Source organism: Eubalaena glacialis, chromosome 15, assembly GCF_028564815.1.
Source record: "Eubalaena glacialis isolate mEubGla1 chromosome 15, mEubGla1.1.hap2.+ XY, whole genome shotgun sequence".
In the NCBI taxonomy this organism is placed as follows: Eukaryota; Metazoa; Chordata; class Mammalia; order Artiodactyla; family Balaenidae; genus Eubalaena; species Eubalaena glacialis.
In genome coordinates, this window is record NC_083730.1 from 7,968,475 (window position 1) to 7,985,288 (window position 16,814).

Consider the following 16,814-nt stretch of genomic DNA (forward strand, 5'->3'; position numbering starts at 1 on the left):
GGCTTTTCTCGGGCTTCCCTGGTGGCGCAGTGGTTGAGAATCTGCCTGCCAATGCAGGGGACACAGGTTCGAGCTCTGGTCTGGGAAGATCCCACGTGCCGCGGAGCAGCTGGGCCCGTGAGCCACAATTACTGAGCCTGCGCCTCTGGAGCCTGTGCTCCGCAACAAGAGAGGCCGCGATAGTGAGAGGCCCGCACACCGCGATGAAGAGTGGCCCCCGCTTGCCACAACTAGAGAAAGCCCTTGCACAGAAACGAAGACCCAACACAGCCATAAATAAATAAATAAACAAATACTTTAAAAAAAAAAAAAAAAAAGGCTTTTCTCTACTTTAGTACCTTGTGGAAAGAAAGCAAAAAGTCTAGATCACCTAGTATATAGGAGGAGTTATATCAAAAACTGCATAACATTTAAACAAATTACATTGAGTCCTCTTATTTTCTTTCTGCCTATGGTTTCTCGCTCTGTATCCTCTTGATTTGTTTTGCGTGTCTGCGTCATCCAGTAGCTAGTTGTCTGTCACTTCACCTGTTGTATGTGGAATCTTAGCCTCCCCTCCTGCCCCCGGCTCCTCACCCTTACAGGGTGTCCTGCCCTGACGCTCACAACTCCTTGTCAGTCTGCAGTAAGAGCTAAGTGGGAGACGAAATTAAATCCTGTGCTCTGGCCTTCGGTCTATGTTGAAAAGTGCGTGGATTTACTAGAGGTTAGTTCTCTCTTTCTTTCTTTCTTTTTTTTTTTTTTTTTTTAAGTTTTGGGTTTTCATACCAGTTTTACCACCTACACATTTTAGAGTGCCAGTTTTGTAAGTTTTTTTAACCAAAGTAGGGAACTTCTGCCACCTTCTCTCATTTCCCTCTTCTCAGAGGTGACTCCTTGTACCTCTTTGGCTTATTATTTGATAGTTTCCCTTCCATGTCTCTAAATAACATGATTGTATTTCTTTATCTTGATTATTCAGTTTTGGACTCTGTTGATTTTCTAGTGTGGAAAATGAGACTTCTAACTCTCTTTCCATGTCCCACCTACCTACCCAACCGCAGTGGGTTCCCCTCTCTTTCCCCCAGTATTATATAGCTTCACATTGACTAGGATTAGGCAGGGTGTAGTGTTAAACTGTGAAAACGGTATACACAATTGAACCATGTTGCAGTGTTCACCTTTCTTTTCCTGCACAGCTTTCTTTTTCCTTAGAGGTAATTGTATTATTTTTCATTTGATGAGTTTTCTCTTATCACTGGAAAGCTCCTTGTTCTTTGCAAGCCATTGAATGTCTTCCTAGTATATTCAGAAATGTCAGAACTTATATCAGCTTCATCTTCCGGAAGAGATGACTCCCGATTCCTTCTGACCTGCTTGGTGCCCAGTGTCATCCTGGGGTCTCCATTCACTTCCTTCCTGGGGAATTCCTTCACCTCTCTGCCTTTTCCTGTGACCCCCTGTGCCCCATGCCTTCTTTTGGTAGAGTCTCGTTTCCAGCAGCTTCCAGAGAAAAGGCTCATAGGAGGCTTTTTTGAAATCTAGCCACGCTTCCATTTAATTTATAGTTTGGCCAAGTGAGAATTCTAGACTGGAAATCATTCACTTCAGAGTTTTAAAAGCATTTGTCTATTTCCTTTAACTTTTCATGTTACTGTAGAGAATTCTGAAGTCATTGTGATTCCTGGTATCTCTCTCCTGGAAGTTTTTAGAATTTTTTTTTTTGTCCCTGATATTCTGCATTTTCCTGATGAAGTACCTAGGTGTGGGTCTCTTTTTTCTGTTGTGCTGGGCTTTCTCGGGGGTTCTTTTCATCTGTAAACTCCTGTTTTTTAATTACTTCGTTGACATTCCCTCCACTTTATAGGCTCTGTGTGCTGGGAACTTTTGTTAAGTTTTCTTCTTCCTGCATAATCTCTCTTTTCTTCTTTTTCCTCTCATTATTTTGTTTTCTATCCCCTGCTGTGGGAGCTTTTGTCAGATGTCTGGTAATCTTGGTTGTCTGTTATATTTTAAACTGGGAGGCGTAAAGCAAGTGGATGCTCTGAGCATGTGAGTGGCGCTGGCGAACTGCAGGCTCTGTGCGGGAGGGATCTGGCTGGGTCGTTTTGTGACCCTGTCTCGGTGAGCCTGTCACATTCCCGAGAGAGGAAGCTTCCGACCTCCTGCCTGGGGTTGAAAACCCACCTGCCAGCTGTTCTGCAGCAAAGTTGGAGAGAGCTGGGGTCTTAGAATTTCATTTGAACAGTTTCACTTAATCCTTCCTTGTTTTCGGTAGAACACCCTCGCCTACACAGGTGCCGAATCTTTGCCAGTTTAGAATCCTCCTAACTCATCCTCTCCAGAGACTAAACCTCCAGTTTTTTACAAGGATTGGGGAGGAAGAGTGGCTTGGCTGCACAGAGCCTGATGGGAAGAATCTGGTCATGTAACTGCTTCTCAGAGATTGTTCAAACAGTCCTCCTTCACTCTCACTTACCGGGGTACATGGTACTAAGTTCCTCAGCCGTTGTCAATTCAGTGTATGGACTGGGGTGATACTCTGTTTTTCTCACTCACCGCTTAGCATCTGGAGTCTCAGGCCTGCGAATGCATTGGCCATTCATCCATCGACATTCTAGTTTCCAAACTTGCACGTCACGTGTGTGTGTGTCTGTGTGTGTGTGTTTAATCCCATGTCTGTCATTTTAATGAGATTTCACGAGAGAATAAAAGACACATCTGTGTGCACAACTCTTTCCCTAGAACTCTTACCTCCTTTTTTCCCTCATTGCTGCAGATAGTAGATGAGTAGTGTTTTTCAATGAGCTCAGTTTTGTTTTTCTCAAATCACTAATATGTGCAGGTTCAATAAGGATGTGTTTGTGAGAGCAGTTTTCCTATTAATGGTGAAGATTGTTTATAGACAAATTGGGATTCTCATAGTTAACTATAATGATTATACTCCATAGATATTCATCATCCTATAACACTTCCCTGCCTTTTCACCCCTTTCTCATGGTCACACTCAGCATGGTCTTTATCAAGCATCCCTGGCCTGACCATTTAATATCAATCTAACATTGGCCAGACAGGGACCTGCCTGGTTCGAGGCAGCGACCTAAGTGAGATATTTAAGATAGAATCACTGCCCCTAGTGGGAGGGCTGGGAGGCCCCCCACTCTACTCTGCAGGCTCCTCCAGTGTCACGCTGCCAAGTGTAGGCTGGGCTGGAATTGTAAATGGAGTTGCACCTGTGTAATTATGCTGTACTATATTTTATGTAAAATTATGTCATTTAAGCTTAATTTTAATAATACTATAAAGCTGGATCATTTTTAAAGTATGGTAGAAGGAAAAGTTATGAATTTGAATGATATCTAATATTTATAAACCAAATGAAGAACTTCTAGATTCTTCAACTTGAGCTTATGAACCCCTTGAACTTGTAATAAAAATGTACTCATATCCACATGAGAATCTCACCACGAAAAATTCACCTGAATCTAGTCAACCCTTTAGAGCTAAAACACCCAGTAAATGGGAAATAACAGAGGAGAGAAGACAAATTAAAATCATTACAAGGAAGCAAACAGACTGTTCCATAATGTGAGCCATTCTGTAGGATGACTGATCTGGTTTATTCAATGTCTCAACAACAACAGTGAAAAACCCTGGTGGGTGGGATGAGGTGGGGTAGGGGGGAAGAGGCAGGTGATCGTAGGAGATATAATGTACAGATATGATGTGAAGGCTCCATTGGGCCCCGATTCCAATACGCCAACTGTGAGAAGACATTTTTGAGACAAAAGAGAAAATCTGAATTTTGACTGCATATTAGCTGATAGCAAGAAATTATTGATAAGTAGTTTAGGCATGATAATGGCTTTATGGTTATGTATACTGGAGTGTGCCATTTTATGATATCCACTGTTTACTTTAAAATACTTTAGCCAAAAATGTTTTAAAAGAGTATGAGGGTTTGTTATCCTGTTTTTTCTACACTTACACATACTTGAATTTTTTATAATGAAAGATTTTTAACTCATAAATTCAAATGTATAAAGGAAATATACCGAAATATCAGCATTTTCAAAATTACAAGTGATTTTTCATTTATGTGAGAGTCAAAAAATTAAGTAATTTTTTTTTGAAAAACATGCCACATGATAGGTTAATGTTGCTGTAGAAATGAAAGATGGAAAGAACCAAATCACCTGAGATACACGGGTACATTGAGTAGAAATTGAGGGAGGGGAATGTGTCTCAAGAAGAAGACAGGAGGAATTTGATAACAGTTATCCAATTCCACAGTTTTCCAAGGGCCCTTTTAAATAAATTACACGTGTTCATATATTCCCTGGTGAATTTGATTAAGTGCATAAACTTGCTATGTGTTAGTACTAAACATAGCTTTTTTCTTTAGATGATGAGTCTTTGAGAATGATTTTTGGTCTTTTCCATATTATAAATTTCTTATTCAGTCTTATCCACACAGAACATTCTCAAATCTGAATAATTCATCAGATTCCAGTGAATTTCATGGAATAGTTGAAAACTAACCATAGCTTTTAAATGGAATGCATCTTTTATTCACAACCATTTTGCTCCAGCTTAAGTTTTTCTCGAAGGCAGTTTAATATATGTTCTTTGCAGTGTTATGAAGGAAAATCCTCCAGAGATGTCCTGAAAAGAGTCGCTCTGAATGCGCTGATGTCGCTTCTGGCCGTCAGTAGAAGAGCACAGAAACACGCTCTGAAGGGTGAGCCACCTGACGCATCAGCTCTTTTTATGGCATGCTTTCAATTCGTGTATTTTACTGCCTGTTCATTTTAATTTTCTTTGGACTCAAAGTGTAAAGAGCTTTAGTGTCACTAAAAAAATACAGGTTTTATTTTCCCTGTACAGAAACATAGTAAACATGCATTACTTTTAAAATAAGAAGATTACACACGTAGATTATTTTTTGTGTAATGATTCTGACTCCAGAGAATCTATATCTAAATATTAGAGAAGCTTTTAAAAGTAGCACATCACTCAATTTCATAATATTAACTACATATTGCACACGTGAAGAGATCACGTAGTTTTGATAGTAATAACAACTGCATTAGATGATCCTATATTTTCGTAGAAATTTCCCCTCTAGTGTGTCATAATTTCTCATCTGGAATCAGGGAGCACAGGTCTTAGAGATGAAAGAGAACATCAAGCAGCAACATCAAGCCCACTAATTTGAGTTGTGACTTTGCTACAGAAACAAACTCTGCACGCCTCCAACGTAAAAGAGACGTGGGTGGTATCATACTAAGTTGAAAACAAGTGGGCTTTAGCATTTTAGTTCTCTTAGTTTTTATCCTCTGATTCATTAGCGTCTCACTGAAAGTGCGAAAATGAAGTTGGTTGGAAATAGAAAATGTTATTTTTTTGAGAGTTTGTTATGTGTAGTTTTAACTTTTTTGGAAATGGAATATCCTTTTGATTGTTTTGGATTTTGCCTTTCAGCCCATCTAGTAGACAGTTGCGTGGAGCAGATGAAGCACATTCACGCACAGCTGAACCTGGAATCTCTGAGGCCTGGGAGGGCAGCACTGAAGAAAAAGGTGACTGAATTCTCAAGCTCTGGGAGGCAGGAATGGCCATACGTAGAGACCGTCTCTCCAGTATCCTTGTGCTTATAAATGACCCCAGTGTTTGGTTGAGATGAGTGTCTGTTTTAGAAGAAAGGTACAGCCAAATAAATGAATGGGATTTCTACATTAGCAGGTTTGCGTTCGGGGTTTGTGTGTGTGTGTGTGTGTGTGTGTGTGTGTGTCTCTCTTAGTTCTCACTTGAAAATCTTTTAATGAGATTTATATATTATATGTTGTTGTTATAAGCATTTTGGAGTATGCATGATACATTTTTATACTACAAAAAGAAAATCTTTCTCTCATAGGTTCACTAGGAATGAGATAACTTCCTAAGTGTTTTCTATATGGTAGGCACTATTCTAAACATTTCATATTTATTATCCCCTGCGCACTCATGACACCACAGTCACATAACTAATAATGGATAAAGCCACTGTTTGCCCCGTATCTGGGTGGTTGCAGAGCTGGTATTCCTAATCCGTGTTTATTTCCTTCCATGACTTCTGAATGTCTCTTTTAAGCGTTGAGTCTGCTGGACTCATGTTCAAGCTGCATTTTCACTGTAAACTTGAAATAACACAGGTTTTTTAAAAAATTATATTTTGTATTGAGATTACATTGGTTTATAACATTATATATTTCATGTGTACAACATTATATTTCTATTTCTGTATACGCTACACCATACTCATCACCAAAAGTTTAGTTTCCATCTGTCACTGTAGAGTTGACTCCCTTTACCCTTTTTGCCCTCCCCCTCATCCCTTCCCTTTCTGGTAACCACTGCTCTGGTCTCTGTATCTCCGTGTTTGTTTTTATTTTGTTTGGTTTGTTCATTTATTTTGGGGTTTTTTGTTTGTTTGTTTTTTATATTCCACATGTGGGTGTAATCATGCAACATTTGTCTTTCTCTGTCTGACTTTAACTTAGCATAGTGCCCTCAGGGTCCATCTGTGTTGCTGCAAATGGCAGGATTTTGTGTGTGTGTGTGTGTGTGTGTGTGTGTGTGTGGCTGAGTAATATTCCATTGGATATATACACCACATGTTTTTAATCCATTCATCTGTCAGTGGTCACTTAGGTTGCTTCCATATCTGAACTGTTGGAAATAACACAGTTTTTATATAATAGCAATGGTTAATACTAATAACTATGGTTAAAAAGATCTGCCACACAGGCTTATTGAGAAAGTGAATATGTGTATATGTTTATAAGTATATCTATTATATATACATATAATATATACATAGATCTAAGACCATTATTGCAGCGGTCTATGTAATAACTAGTTTCTACTGCATTTGATAAGAAACCAAGAAAAAGCCATATTTGATAATTTCGTTGGTCCAGGGGCTTATATGTTTGTCAGTTTCTTTTCTTGCCTCTTTTCCTTTTTCCTCTCATGCAGAGGCCCTTTACTTCATCATTGAGAGTGTCAGCCAACACCTGATATGACTGAAAACCAGTCAGTACCTGCTTCACTTTATCGAGATGAAACATGGAGCTTATTATATATCTCAGTTCCTCCGTGCTTGATAGAACAGAAATAGCTTTTTCTTGGTGGATGTGCTTCTCAAGATATGGTCATCTTTCAGAGATCATTAGCCTGTCAGTTCCCTCAAAGCTATGGTGGTCAGGCACAGTGAGAGCATAGCTGCATTGTAATGTGACCCAGGGGAGAAGGAATTATTGTATGTAGAAAGTGGATATGCTATTGTTGTTCACATTTTTCAACTGCTTTTTGTTTAAACAGGAGGATGGTTTTATTAAAGAGTTAAGCATTGCCATGCAGCTTCTAAGAAATTGTCTTTATCAAAATGAAGAATGTAAAGTAAGTAGAGCTTCTTTTCAAAATTTTGATAGTGCTGTTATTAAACAGTTTAAATTTTATATGAGATAATTAGGGAAAATGGAAAACTCTTCGAATTTTTTTTTTTGATGCACGGTTGATTGGTTTGTAAGCTCAGTGTTCATTCTCAGAAATGTATGCACCTAATCTTATCATAATTCCTCAACCCTGATGACATTTCTTATGTCGGCGTTTTAACTTTATCACTGAAACTTTAACTTCAGGCAGCTAAAGCAAACTTGAGCCTCTTTTTTTCTACTGGTAGCCATTTCGGTTGTTTTTTTTTTTTAACTAAGATGGAATTAATGGCTGTGTATGTCTTCTTTTTTTTTTAATTAATTAATTAATTAATTAATTTTTGGCTGCGTTGGGTCTTCGTTGCTGCACGCAGGCTTTTCTCTAGTTGTGGCGAGCGGGGGCTACTCTTCGTTGCAGTGCATGGGCTTCTCATTGCGGTGGCTTCTCTTTGTTGCGGAGCACGGGCTCTAGGCTTGCGGGCTTCAGTAGTTGTGGCACGTGGGCTCAGTAGTTGCGGCTCGCGGGCTCCAGAGCGCAGGCTCAGTAGTTGTGGCGCACGGGCTTAGTTGCTCCGCGTCATGTAGGAATCTTCCCAGACCAGGGCTCGAACCCGTGTCCCCTGCATTGGCAGACAGGTTCTTAACCACTGCACCAGCAGGGAAGCCCCATGGCTATGTATGTATCTTAAGGCAGAATTTTTTCAAAGGTGGTTGTTAGACAACTGTCCAAGGGGATAAGTAAAGGTGTCTGCATCCATAGGAAAGAAGATAAGGGTGTCTCCTGCTTCAGAGGAGAAATCGCTTACTGCTGTTGCCGCGTGTGGGCCTGTTGACGTGCAGGAGGTTCTTCACTCCCAGCTCTGCTGCAGCCCCCCTGTTGTTTTGCTCTGTCTGTGAGCATTGACGCTGTCATTTAACACAGCCGTTGGTGCTGTTATACAGGATATAGTGTCTGGAACACTTTGATTTGCTTGGTCATAGTGATACGACACTTTTGAAGAACTAGCTTCCACACAGAATTACTATGGAAAATGAGTAAGATGAAGATAAATTACAGAAGTTTTCTTTTTTAAAAAAATTTCTTACCTTTTTTGTTTTTAGTTGTGATAAAACTGGAAAATATATACTATATCTAGGAAATGAACATCTTGAATACATATCCCTTAAACTGTGTAAAATAATTTGTTCAAGACACATGACTAACAGTTTACATTTCAAAGCAATTTGATGGGAATTAAGCAATGATAGATTTCATTAAGATTCCCAATGGCACAAACTTTTTACTCCAAATAGAGGTGTCATTTACGAAGTTTGTTAGGGTCCTTGTGACTGGGTGCAATTAGTATGCATCCGTGACACCTCACTCAGGCAGCACGCCAGCACACTTTCCAAGTAGGATCTGCCTGTGGATTTCCGAGATGCTCGCCTGGGTACTGGTTGTAAGTGTAGTGTTCACATTTGTAACACATTAGCCAACTATGAAAGTGTAATCTCTCCGTAAGTCACGTGTTTCTGCATTTCCGAGTTGTTTAATAAGGAATAAATCCAAAGAAGAATATTTAGATTACTCTTGAGAATAAACGTAGTCCTAGGGGGCAAAGATTCTTAATTTCTTTTCCTGTTCCAACTTACCTGAGGTGTGTGGCACACTCCCATCACTAACTGTTGGTCACTCTTGTGGTGATTCACCAAGTCACCCACGCCCGCCCCCCCCCCCGCTGTTTATACGTATGACACGGAGGAGTTTCCATACCGGAAAGGTCACCGGGGCTGTGAGGTAGATGGACTGAAGAGCGGGCAAGGTTAGAGGGGGTGAATGTGCTGGTGCAGCAAGAGGTGACGAGACCTTAGCCGGGCAGGGAGCGCGGGGAAGGAGGGGAGCAAATGCGAGAGACTGAGGAGAAAGAAGAGAGATGTAGAACGACTTCCAGGCTCAAGTTTACCGCAGGCGTGCCTAGCAGAGCGGCATGTAGCCGTGAGGGATCCTCACGTTGGGTTCGCACATCGTAGTGTAAAGTGTCTTCGGGCTATCAGGGTGGAAAATGGCTGGTGGTCAGTGGATTACATGGCTCTGGGACTCTGAGGGGCAGCGCAGACTGGGGATCTTAGGAGTTAGCAGTGCATAGAGGTGTTTGTAGCCATGACTATTGTTGAAATTTCCCAAGAGAGCATATAGCGAAAGCCTAGGTCATATCCTCAGAAAATATAACTATTTAAGAGGAGACAGAAAACAGCTGAGAAGGGAATGCTGGACAGAGTTTGGAGGTGATCTAGGATAGAGGGACTGCATGGAAATGAAGAACAAAGAGCCCTTAATAGTTGCCACAGTGCCTGAGGGTTTGACAGCTATAAAGGTAGGAGCGATTTTACCAGCCTCATCAGTTCAGAAAAGAAATTGAAGTAAGCTGAAGATTAAATAATAGCTGGGAAATGACAGCAGTAAGAGTACTCTTCCTAGAAGCTTGGTTCTGAAAAGCAGCATTTATAATTTAGGACATATAGCATCAAAGGAAGCTAGTCTGTATGTTTACTCCTAACATGTAAAGTACTTAAATATAAACAGAAATGAGCAAATCGGGGCCTAGTTATTAAAGAGACAGGAAGGGAAGAACTAATAGGTGGGTAAAGATCCCTGAGGAGGCACGCGGGGCTGTGTTCCAGAACACAGATGGACGGATCAGCCTCTGCCGAAAGAGGAGCACCTATTCCTCACTGCCAGGCAGGAAGGATGAATGCAGGGATACACAGATAGACCGTGTGGACGGAACAGCGGAGTAGAGAAGGAGCTCATACCTCATCGTTTCTGTCTTCTCTGTGAAACAGTAAGCAGGGTCGTCTGCGGCAGTCGTAGGGCTGTGCTCCAAGCCTGTGGAGAGTGGGGCGTAACATTGGGAATAACCTGCCTACTCTCTTTACGGAGTATTGATACTCCATAAAATTGTGTAGGGCATTATATGAAGGCCCACATGTGTGCACATGGGTCTACAAATTGCCCAGTAATTCTGTTCATTAAAAAAATTGTTGCATTTACTGCCAATAGTTATATTTTATCCATAATATTGTCCCAGCGGTAACTGACCTTCGTAATAAAAACTGAGTTACTTAAGAATTATTGATTTAGCATAATATTTTGACTGAAGTTTATCATATTCAGCTTATTTAAAAACAGTAATCTACTTCTGATCTATCTGTCTAGCCACACATACTAGATATATATACATATACATACACACAGGGAGAGGGGGGGAGGGGAGAACTCAGAATTGATCAGAACGTTTCCTTAACCAGAAAATCCCTTTTCTTAACCATATCATAGCATTTATAAGAGTTTATTTAATGTTGCAAGATATCACTGTCTTGCTTAATTTACATGTTCAGAAGCTGTTTTTCTACATTTCTGACCTAAGCTGCGTATTCTGGTCACCCCAGTGTTGCAGGGACTTCCTGAGACTGGTCAGGCTTGTGGTCAGGGCAGTCCGGGTTGCAAGGTGCTGAATCTGTCCATAGGATTCCTTTCTCTAATCAGAACAAAAATCAATTCAGTTTTTGTCTCATGTTGGTGACAAGTTTTCTGGCTTTGATTTTAATTTATATTTTCATTATTCAGACTAATGCTGCCCTTGTTTCCTTCCTGCTGCAGGAGTCAGCCCTGGAAGCTCATCTCGTCCCTGTCTTGCACTCTCTCTGGCCTTGGCTTTTGATGGATGATTCACTGATGCAAACTGCCCTGCAGCTGCTTTGTGTCTATACTGCAAATTTTCCAAATGGTAAATGGAACCCAATGCTGCCTTTCAAAAATAAACTACAATACTAATCTGATGTAATGTTGTTAAAGTGGAAAAATGAATATACATTTTGAAGTGTTTCTTCCACTTATTTGAGGGTACGTTGGTTAGAGGTGTGCTTTCTCATAGGTATTATAAGAACGAGTGGTTACGTTAGTGTATGTTTGATGAGACAGAAGAGTCATTAGACAGCTCAGGGAATAGAGAGGGAGAAACTGTCGCGATTATATGGCAGCGGAACGTTGAATTTAAGAGGAAAATTGAGAGTGAAAATTATGATGGAAGACCTTAAAAACAGGTTAAGGTTAAAACTTTAAGAGATTCCAGAGCAGGAGGCTGGCGTGATGAAAGGTAGTTCTGGGTTCGGTTGGCTTGGCAACAGTTGGTATCGTTGGGGTGCCTCTTTCATTCCTGCACTTGGCAGACTTTTTATTGAGAGCCTCCCGGGGCCCTGCATTGTTAGAGGCCAACAACTAAGAGAGAGCAGAGCAAGTGGGGAGGTGACTTGGGAAGAGAGGAGAAGGTGTGAGGTAGCTGTTTGAGGGGAAGGAAGTGGGGGGCACTGCGGGCAGTGTGAATTTCCCATGTAAACTTAGGGTCACAGATTTAAGGTTTAGTCAGCAAGTTTAAGGTTTGCGTGCTTCTTCTAGCAACAGTCAGCAGCGTAGCAGTTGGATTCTCCCGGTATCAGAAGACAGACAGAGAAAGGACCGGAACTGAGAACATTCACAGCCATCTTGGCACCGCTGTGTGCTGGGGGTGGCTTTTTCCTCCCTCCACCCTGGAGCCGCCCATCCTGTCGCCCACTCCGCGTGCCTCTGGCCCTGTGAGCTAGCGGGAATGGAGCCTCAGGCTCTGTGGTGTATGGAGAGCACTGCAGGGTGGCGGTGTCCTTGTTTTCAGGCCGCTGCTGTTGACTTTCCCTCCTCACTCCTGCTCTCACTGCCACCCACCCCAGCTCACGGCCTCTCGCAGTGTGACCGGCGGGGCACGGCCGTCTCTGAAGTGTGGCCTCTGCACGTCATCCTTCTTTACCCCACCCTTCACTCCTTAATTTAGGGTTCAGGGAGGTGTGCTTAGGGGAAGAAAAGAATCCGTTGCAAAATACTGAGCAAAAGAAACATGTATTGGGTTGGCCAAAAAGTTTAGGGTTGTTCCATAAGATGCTACAGAAAAACCCGAACGAACTTTTGGCCAACCCAATACTTTACGATAAATCTTTGAAACCATAATCTATGTTACTTACATACTTACAATTGATGCAAATATTAGAATGTGGTTCTAATTGAGGAAGAAGCTTTTTATTTTCCTGTCTTGTTTGTTTCCAAGCAAACCTGCATCATTTAGTGATAGTTTTGTGTAACATGAACGGAAACCTTGGTATTTGGATACTGCTATGTAGTGTGAATACAGGAAAGATCACTCTATTGATCTGTGTTTACCTACCTTTTATGAGTTTATTTTACAGAATGTAGTTGATTCAGATCTAGTTGTACTTAAGCTGGCCTCCTTGCATGGACTTTCACAAGCTAATCACACCTTAGGCTTACGTTACAGTACAGTAAAATGCATTTCTAATTCTTTTATGATTATTTTTCTCCTTTGATAAATCCCATATGGTTGTTTAATTTACTGAGTAAACACTGGACTCTGGAAAACCAGTTGATGCTACTGCTGGCGCTCGCTGCTTGTGAGCTGTGTGACCTTGAGCAAGTCACTGACACCTCTGAGCCCTGAGATGTCGTTTAGCGTACATGGCTGGTGCATTTGTCCTGTCCTCCCACCCCAGGATTATCGCGTTCCTCATTTTTTTCTTCTGTAAAATGGAGGCATTAGACCACAGTGTTTTTAAATGCTTTATTGAGTTCATTAGGCCCTCAGTCCATTAGATCAGATGCAGACGTATCAGCACCAGCCTTCAGTGCTATTGCAGTTCACAGGCTAATGGCCGAGTCCTTTGATAGACAGGCATGCTTTACCACTCAGGTTGTTGAACTAAAGCGTGAAGCTGAGACGACGTTGTGATGGACTGTTGTTTTTGAAGGTTGCAGTTCTCTCTGTTGGTCAAGTTACGGACAGTATCCTGTTCACGCTGCACATCGAGGGGCCCCTGGCAGCTCCCTGATGCTGTGTATCCTGAAGATGGCTTCCCAGGTGCCTCTCGAGAACACTGCAGTCCAGCAGATGGTTTTCGTGTTTCTTTCAAACCTGGCCTTGTCTCATGACTGTAAAGGGGTAATTCAAAAAGTAAGTACTTAAACTCTCCTTCCTATCGTAAAAAAAGACTCAGTAAAATAATCCTTTCAACCGAGGACATGTGTGAAAAGTCTAGAACTCAGTTTCTAGGATTAATTATTATGATTTTAAGGCATTTTATTTTAAAGGATTGTAAAAGGATCAGGAGGTTCACTTTGTTTAAAGCCTGTTGATAGGTGATACATGAAAAGTGACAGAGACTAGAATATTATCATACCATTCCCTTTTAGTTTGTCTTCTTAGCTTTTGCACTGTATTTTCTCTCTCTCAAAGATGACGGTTTTAGAAAGACAGCTATGTTACATTTATTTGAGATCATAAAAGCGATATATTGGTCTTTAAACAGACCAAATTGAGCAGTAATTTGCATTGTTAAACGGTTTATGAAATCACGGCCCCTCCCCAGGTTAGACCTAACTTATTTATGGCACACAGGTGACTTTTCAGTCCCTGAGACTCCTGTGCCAGAACGTGACTTCCCGCCTCTGGTTTCAACTTGGGCGCTTTAAGAGGGACGGTTGGCTTAAGCAAACCCAATACACGTGTTCCCTTAGGCTGTATTTAGGTGCGTATAAACAGGACCCCTAATTTGGAAGATCCCTTAAAATTTGAATATGGTCAGATTATCTGTTACTTACTAGTACATAGTAATTTGAATGTTTCCCTTTCATTTACACGAAGGCCAAGATAAATTGCAAAAGTTGACCACATTCATAGGAATTGGGTCTCCTTTTCCTCTATTGTATCATCTCCCCAGCCACCACCCCCTCCAAAAAAAAAAACACACTTTGAGTGCAATCTCTAAATAAATAGCAGTCTTACTAAACAAAGATCTTCTCAGTGGTATGTTGGAGCTAGCTCACACTGGTTCATGAGTGTTTTTGTTAATCTTCAGGAATTTTGCAAGTCAGCTGACATCTTGGTGGTATCTTGAAATCAGCCATGGTGGGACTATTCACGCCATTCACATCAGGGACCTACTACTCTCACCTCAGCTGTTTATTTGCCAGCACATGGCTGGATATTTGCTGTGTGTGTGTGTGTGTGTGTGTGTGTGTGTGTGAAGTCATCCGGAACTGGATTTTGTTGGGGGGGGGTGGGGGACAGTGCTTTCTGCCACTTCCTTATGGAGAGCACGCTGGTAGGAAGCAAAGTAGGAATTCCCAAGTGGAATATAAATGCTAATCTTGGATCTGATGTGTGACTGAGCTGACGCTTATTCTTTTTAAGCTTCAGTTTCTTCATTCAAAAAAATTTTAGGTTAAACAAAATGATCTCTAAGATATTTCAACCCCCAATCTATGATTTTGGTAAGGTACTTAAGCATATTTTGTTTTTCTCCTTTTTTTAAAAAAAAAAAAATTTATTTATTTGGTTGCGCCGGCTCTTAGTGGCGGCAGGCGGGCTCCTTAGTTGCGGCATGTATGCGGGGTCTAGTTCCCTGACCAGGGATCGAACCCGGGCCCCCTGCATTGGGAGCGCGCAGTCCTATCCACTGTGCCACCAGGGAAGTCCCCTTAAGCGTATTTTGGTATAAGTGTGATTGGACTCCATTTCATCAGATTTCCATTTCAGGTGCAGATCGGTCAGGTTATTTTTCCTCTGCTCTAATTAGGAGTCCTGCAAGCCTTCCTCTGCTCATTGTTATGACGAGCCCTGGACGCTTTCAGCCGCACCTCCCGTAACTCATCTGTAGTTATTAGAAAATGTAGCTAATGCTGTTGTACAACTAAAATTCTAAAATAATCTGTTTTCTCTCTACCATGGCATATTTCTTTGCGTTCTACCCAGTGCAGGAAATCGTCTAAAAACGTCTTTAGGCCCGGCAAAAAGGACTGCCCAGAGCATATTTACAATTTAAATTACTATCATATATTTTATCACTGTTGTCAACTCCAGATCTCCAAGATCATGGCAGAATCTAGCTGAATGGGAAAGACAAGGGATGAATCTAAAAAGCACTGATTTGGGCTGAGAGGTGGGAAGAGATGCGAGTGATGGCAAGGGCAGGGCAGAGTGTGATGCAGTTCTGCCGTTTACTTGTTGCTTGGGTGGTGTTGCTAATGTTTCTGTAGCTCGTTTCGTTCTTGTACTCAGTCCTTTTACATAAAAGTGCCAAACTTATTTTATAGATTCAAACCAAAATTTTGATTTAGGTGTAGGGGAACCCAAGAAATAAGCCAGAATAGATTGTTAAACAGGAAGAAAGATGAGCTATTCTGGAGAGTTGTGAAAGTTAAGCGATTGTATTTCTGCACCCTGATCCAAATGTCTGTGGTTCCCATGCTGTCCTGGGCTTCTTCTTGATCTAATACTTTTATGCTTTCTTTCCTTGTTTGCATACAGATTATTCTAGGCAATAAGTTATTGTCTTTCACATAGTTCGGGGTTTGGTGTGGTTTCATGGAAGGGGTTTTATTTGGAGGTTGAAATGACTCTTACAGTTAAGTAATGGAGCTTTCTCATCTATAAGTTTACAAGAATGACATGTAGCCACGAGAAATCATCTGTATGAGCAGCTGGGGTAAAGTGAATATAAGATGTACCCACAGATTTTTTTAAAAAAACACTTGTCCTTGGTATACTACCAGAGTTGTTAACTAGTGTCCAAGACTGACTGAGGTTTTGTTTCTTTTTCTTTCCTATAGGATAGCTTTAAATGAGTAGCAAAATTGCCAGAAGGCAGACAGAAAGAGAAAACTCAAGAAGCCTGAAATAATCCCCAAACTGAATGATCAATCCTAAATAACTAAGAGTTGACTAGTTACTTTATCCATCATCAGGAAAGGATTAGTAAGAATTACAATTTGAGCACTATTTTGTTCTCCTTAACCTTTTCACTTATACCTGGAAACAGTATAGATGGAGTGTTTGGAAGGTATTGGGAGGAAGGAGAAATTAAAGTTGGGGAACAGAGGAGCAGAATGCTAGTACTTGATCTCTGAGGGACTAGGAAAATAATGAAGAGGCTCAAGAGGAAAATAATATTCTCTCTATTCATCCACAGAGTAACTTCTTACAGAACTTCCTGTCTCTAACATTGCCAAAAGGAGGAAATAAACATCTCAGTAATCTGACCATTCTTTGGTTGAAGTTACTCCTGAATATATCATTTGGAGAAGATGGGCAGCAAATGATCCTGAGGCTCGATGGCTGTTTAGACTTACTTACAGAGATGAGCAAATTCAAGCATAAGAGCAGCCCTTATTTACCTCTTCTTATTTTTCATAACATTTGCTTCAACCCTGCCAATAAGCCCAAGATCCTGGCTAACGGTGAGTATTCTGCCTGTACACCACACGCATCCATTTATACG

The 16,814-nt window shown here is 41.1% G+C and overlaps 1 protein-coding gene across 2 annotated transcripts in view; it reads left to right on the top strand.

The window, feature by feature from the left end:
- RTTN (rotatin) overlaps positions 1-16,814 on the top strand; it is a 141,451-nt gene that overhangs the window by 110,884 nt on the left and 13,753 nt on the right. For both annotated transcript variants that reach the window (XM_061169804.1, XM_061169803.1), the window contains 6 exons: positions 4,615-4,720; positions 5,464-5,561; positions 7,345-7,422; positions 11,098-11,224; positions 13,287-13,489; positions 16,506-16,773. In XM_061169804.1, the coding sequence (XP_061025787.1) occupies positions 4,615-4,720; positions 5,464-5,561; positions 7,345-7,422; positions 11,098-11,224; positions 13,287-13,489; positions 16,506-16,773 (880 nt within the window). The remainder of the gene's footprint in view (positions 1-4,614; positions 4,721-5,463; positions 5,562-7,344; positions 7,423-11,097; positions 11,225-13,286; positions 13,490-16,505; positions 16,774-16,814) is intronic.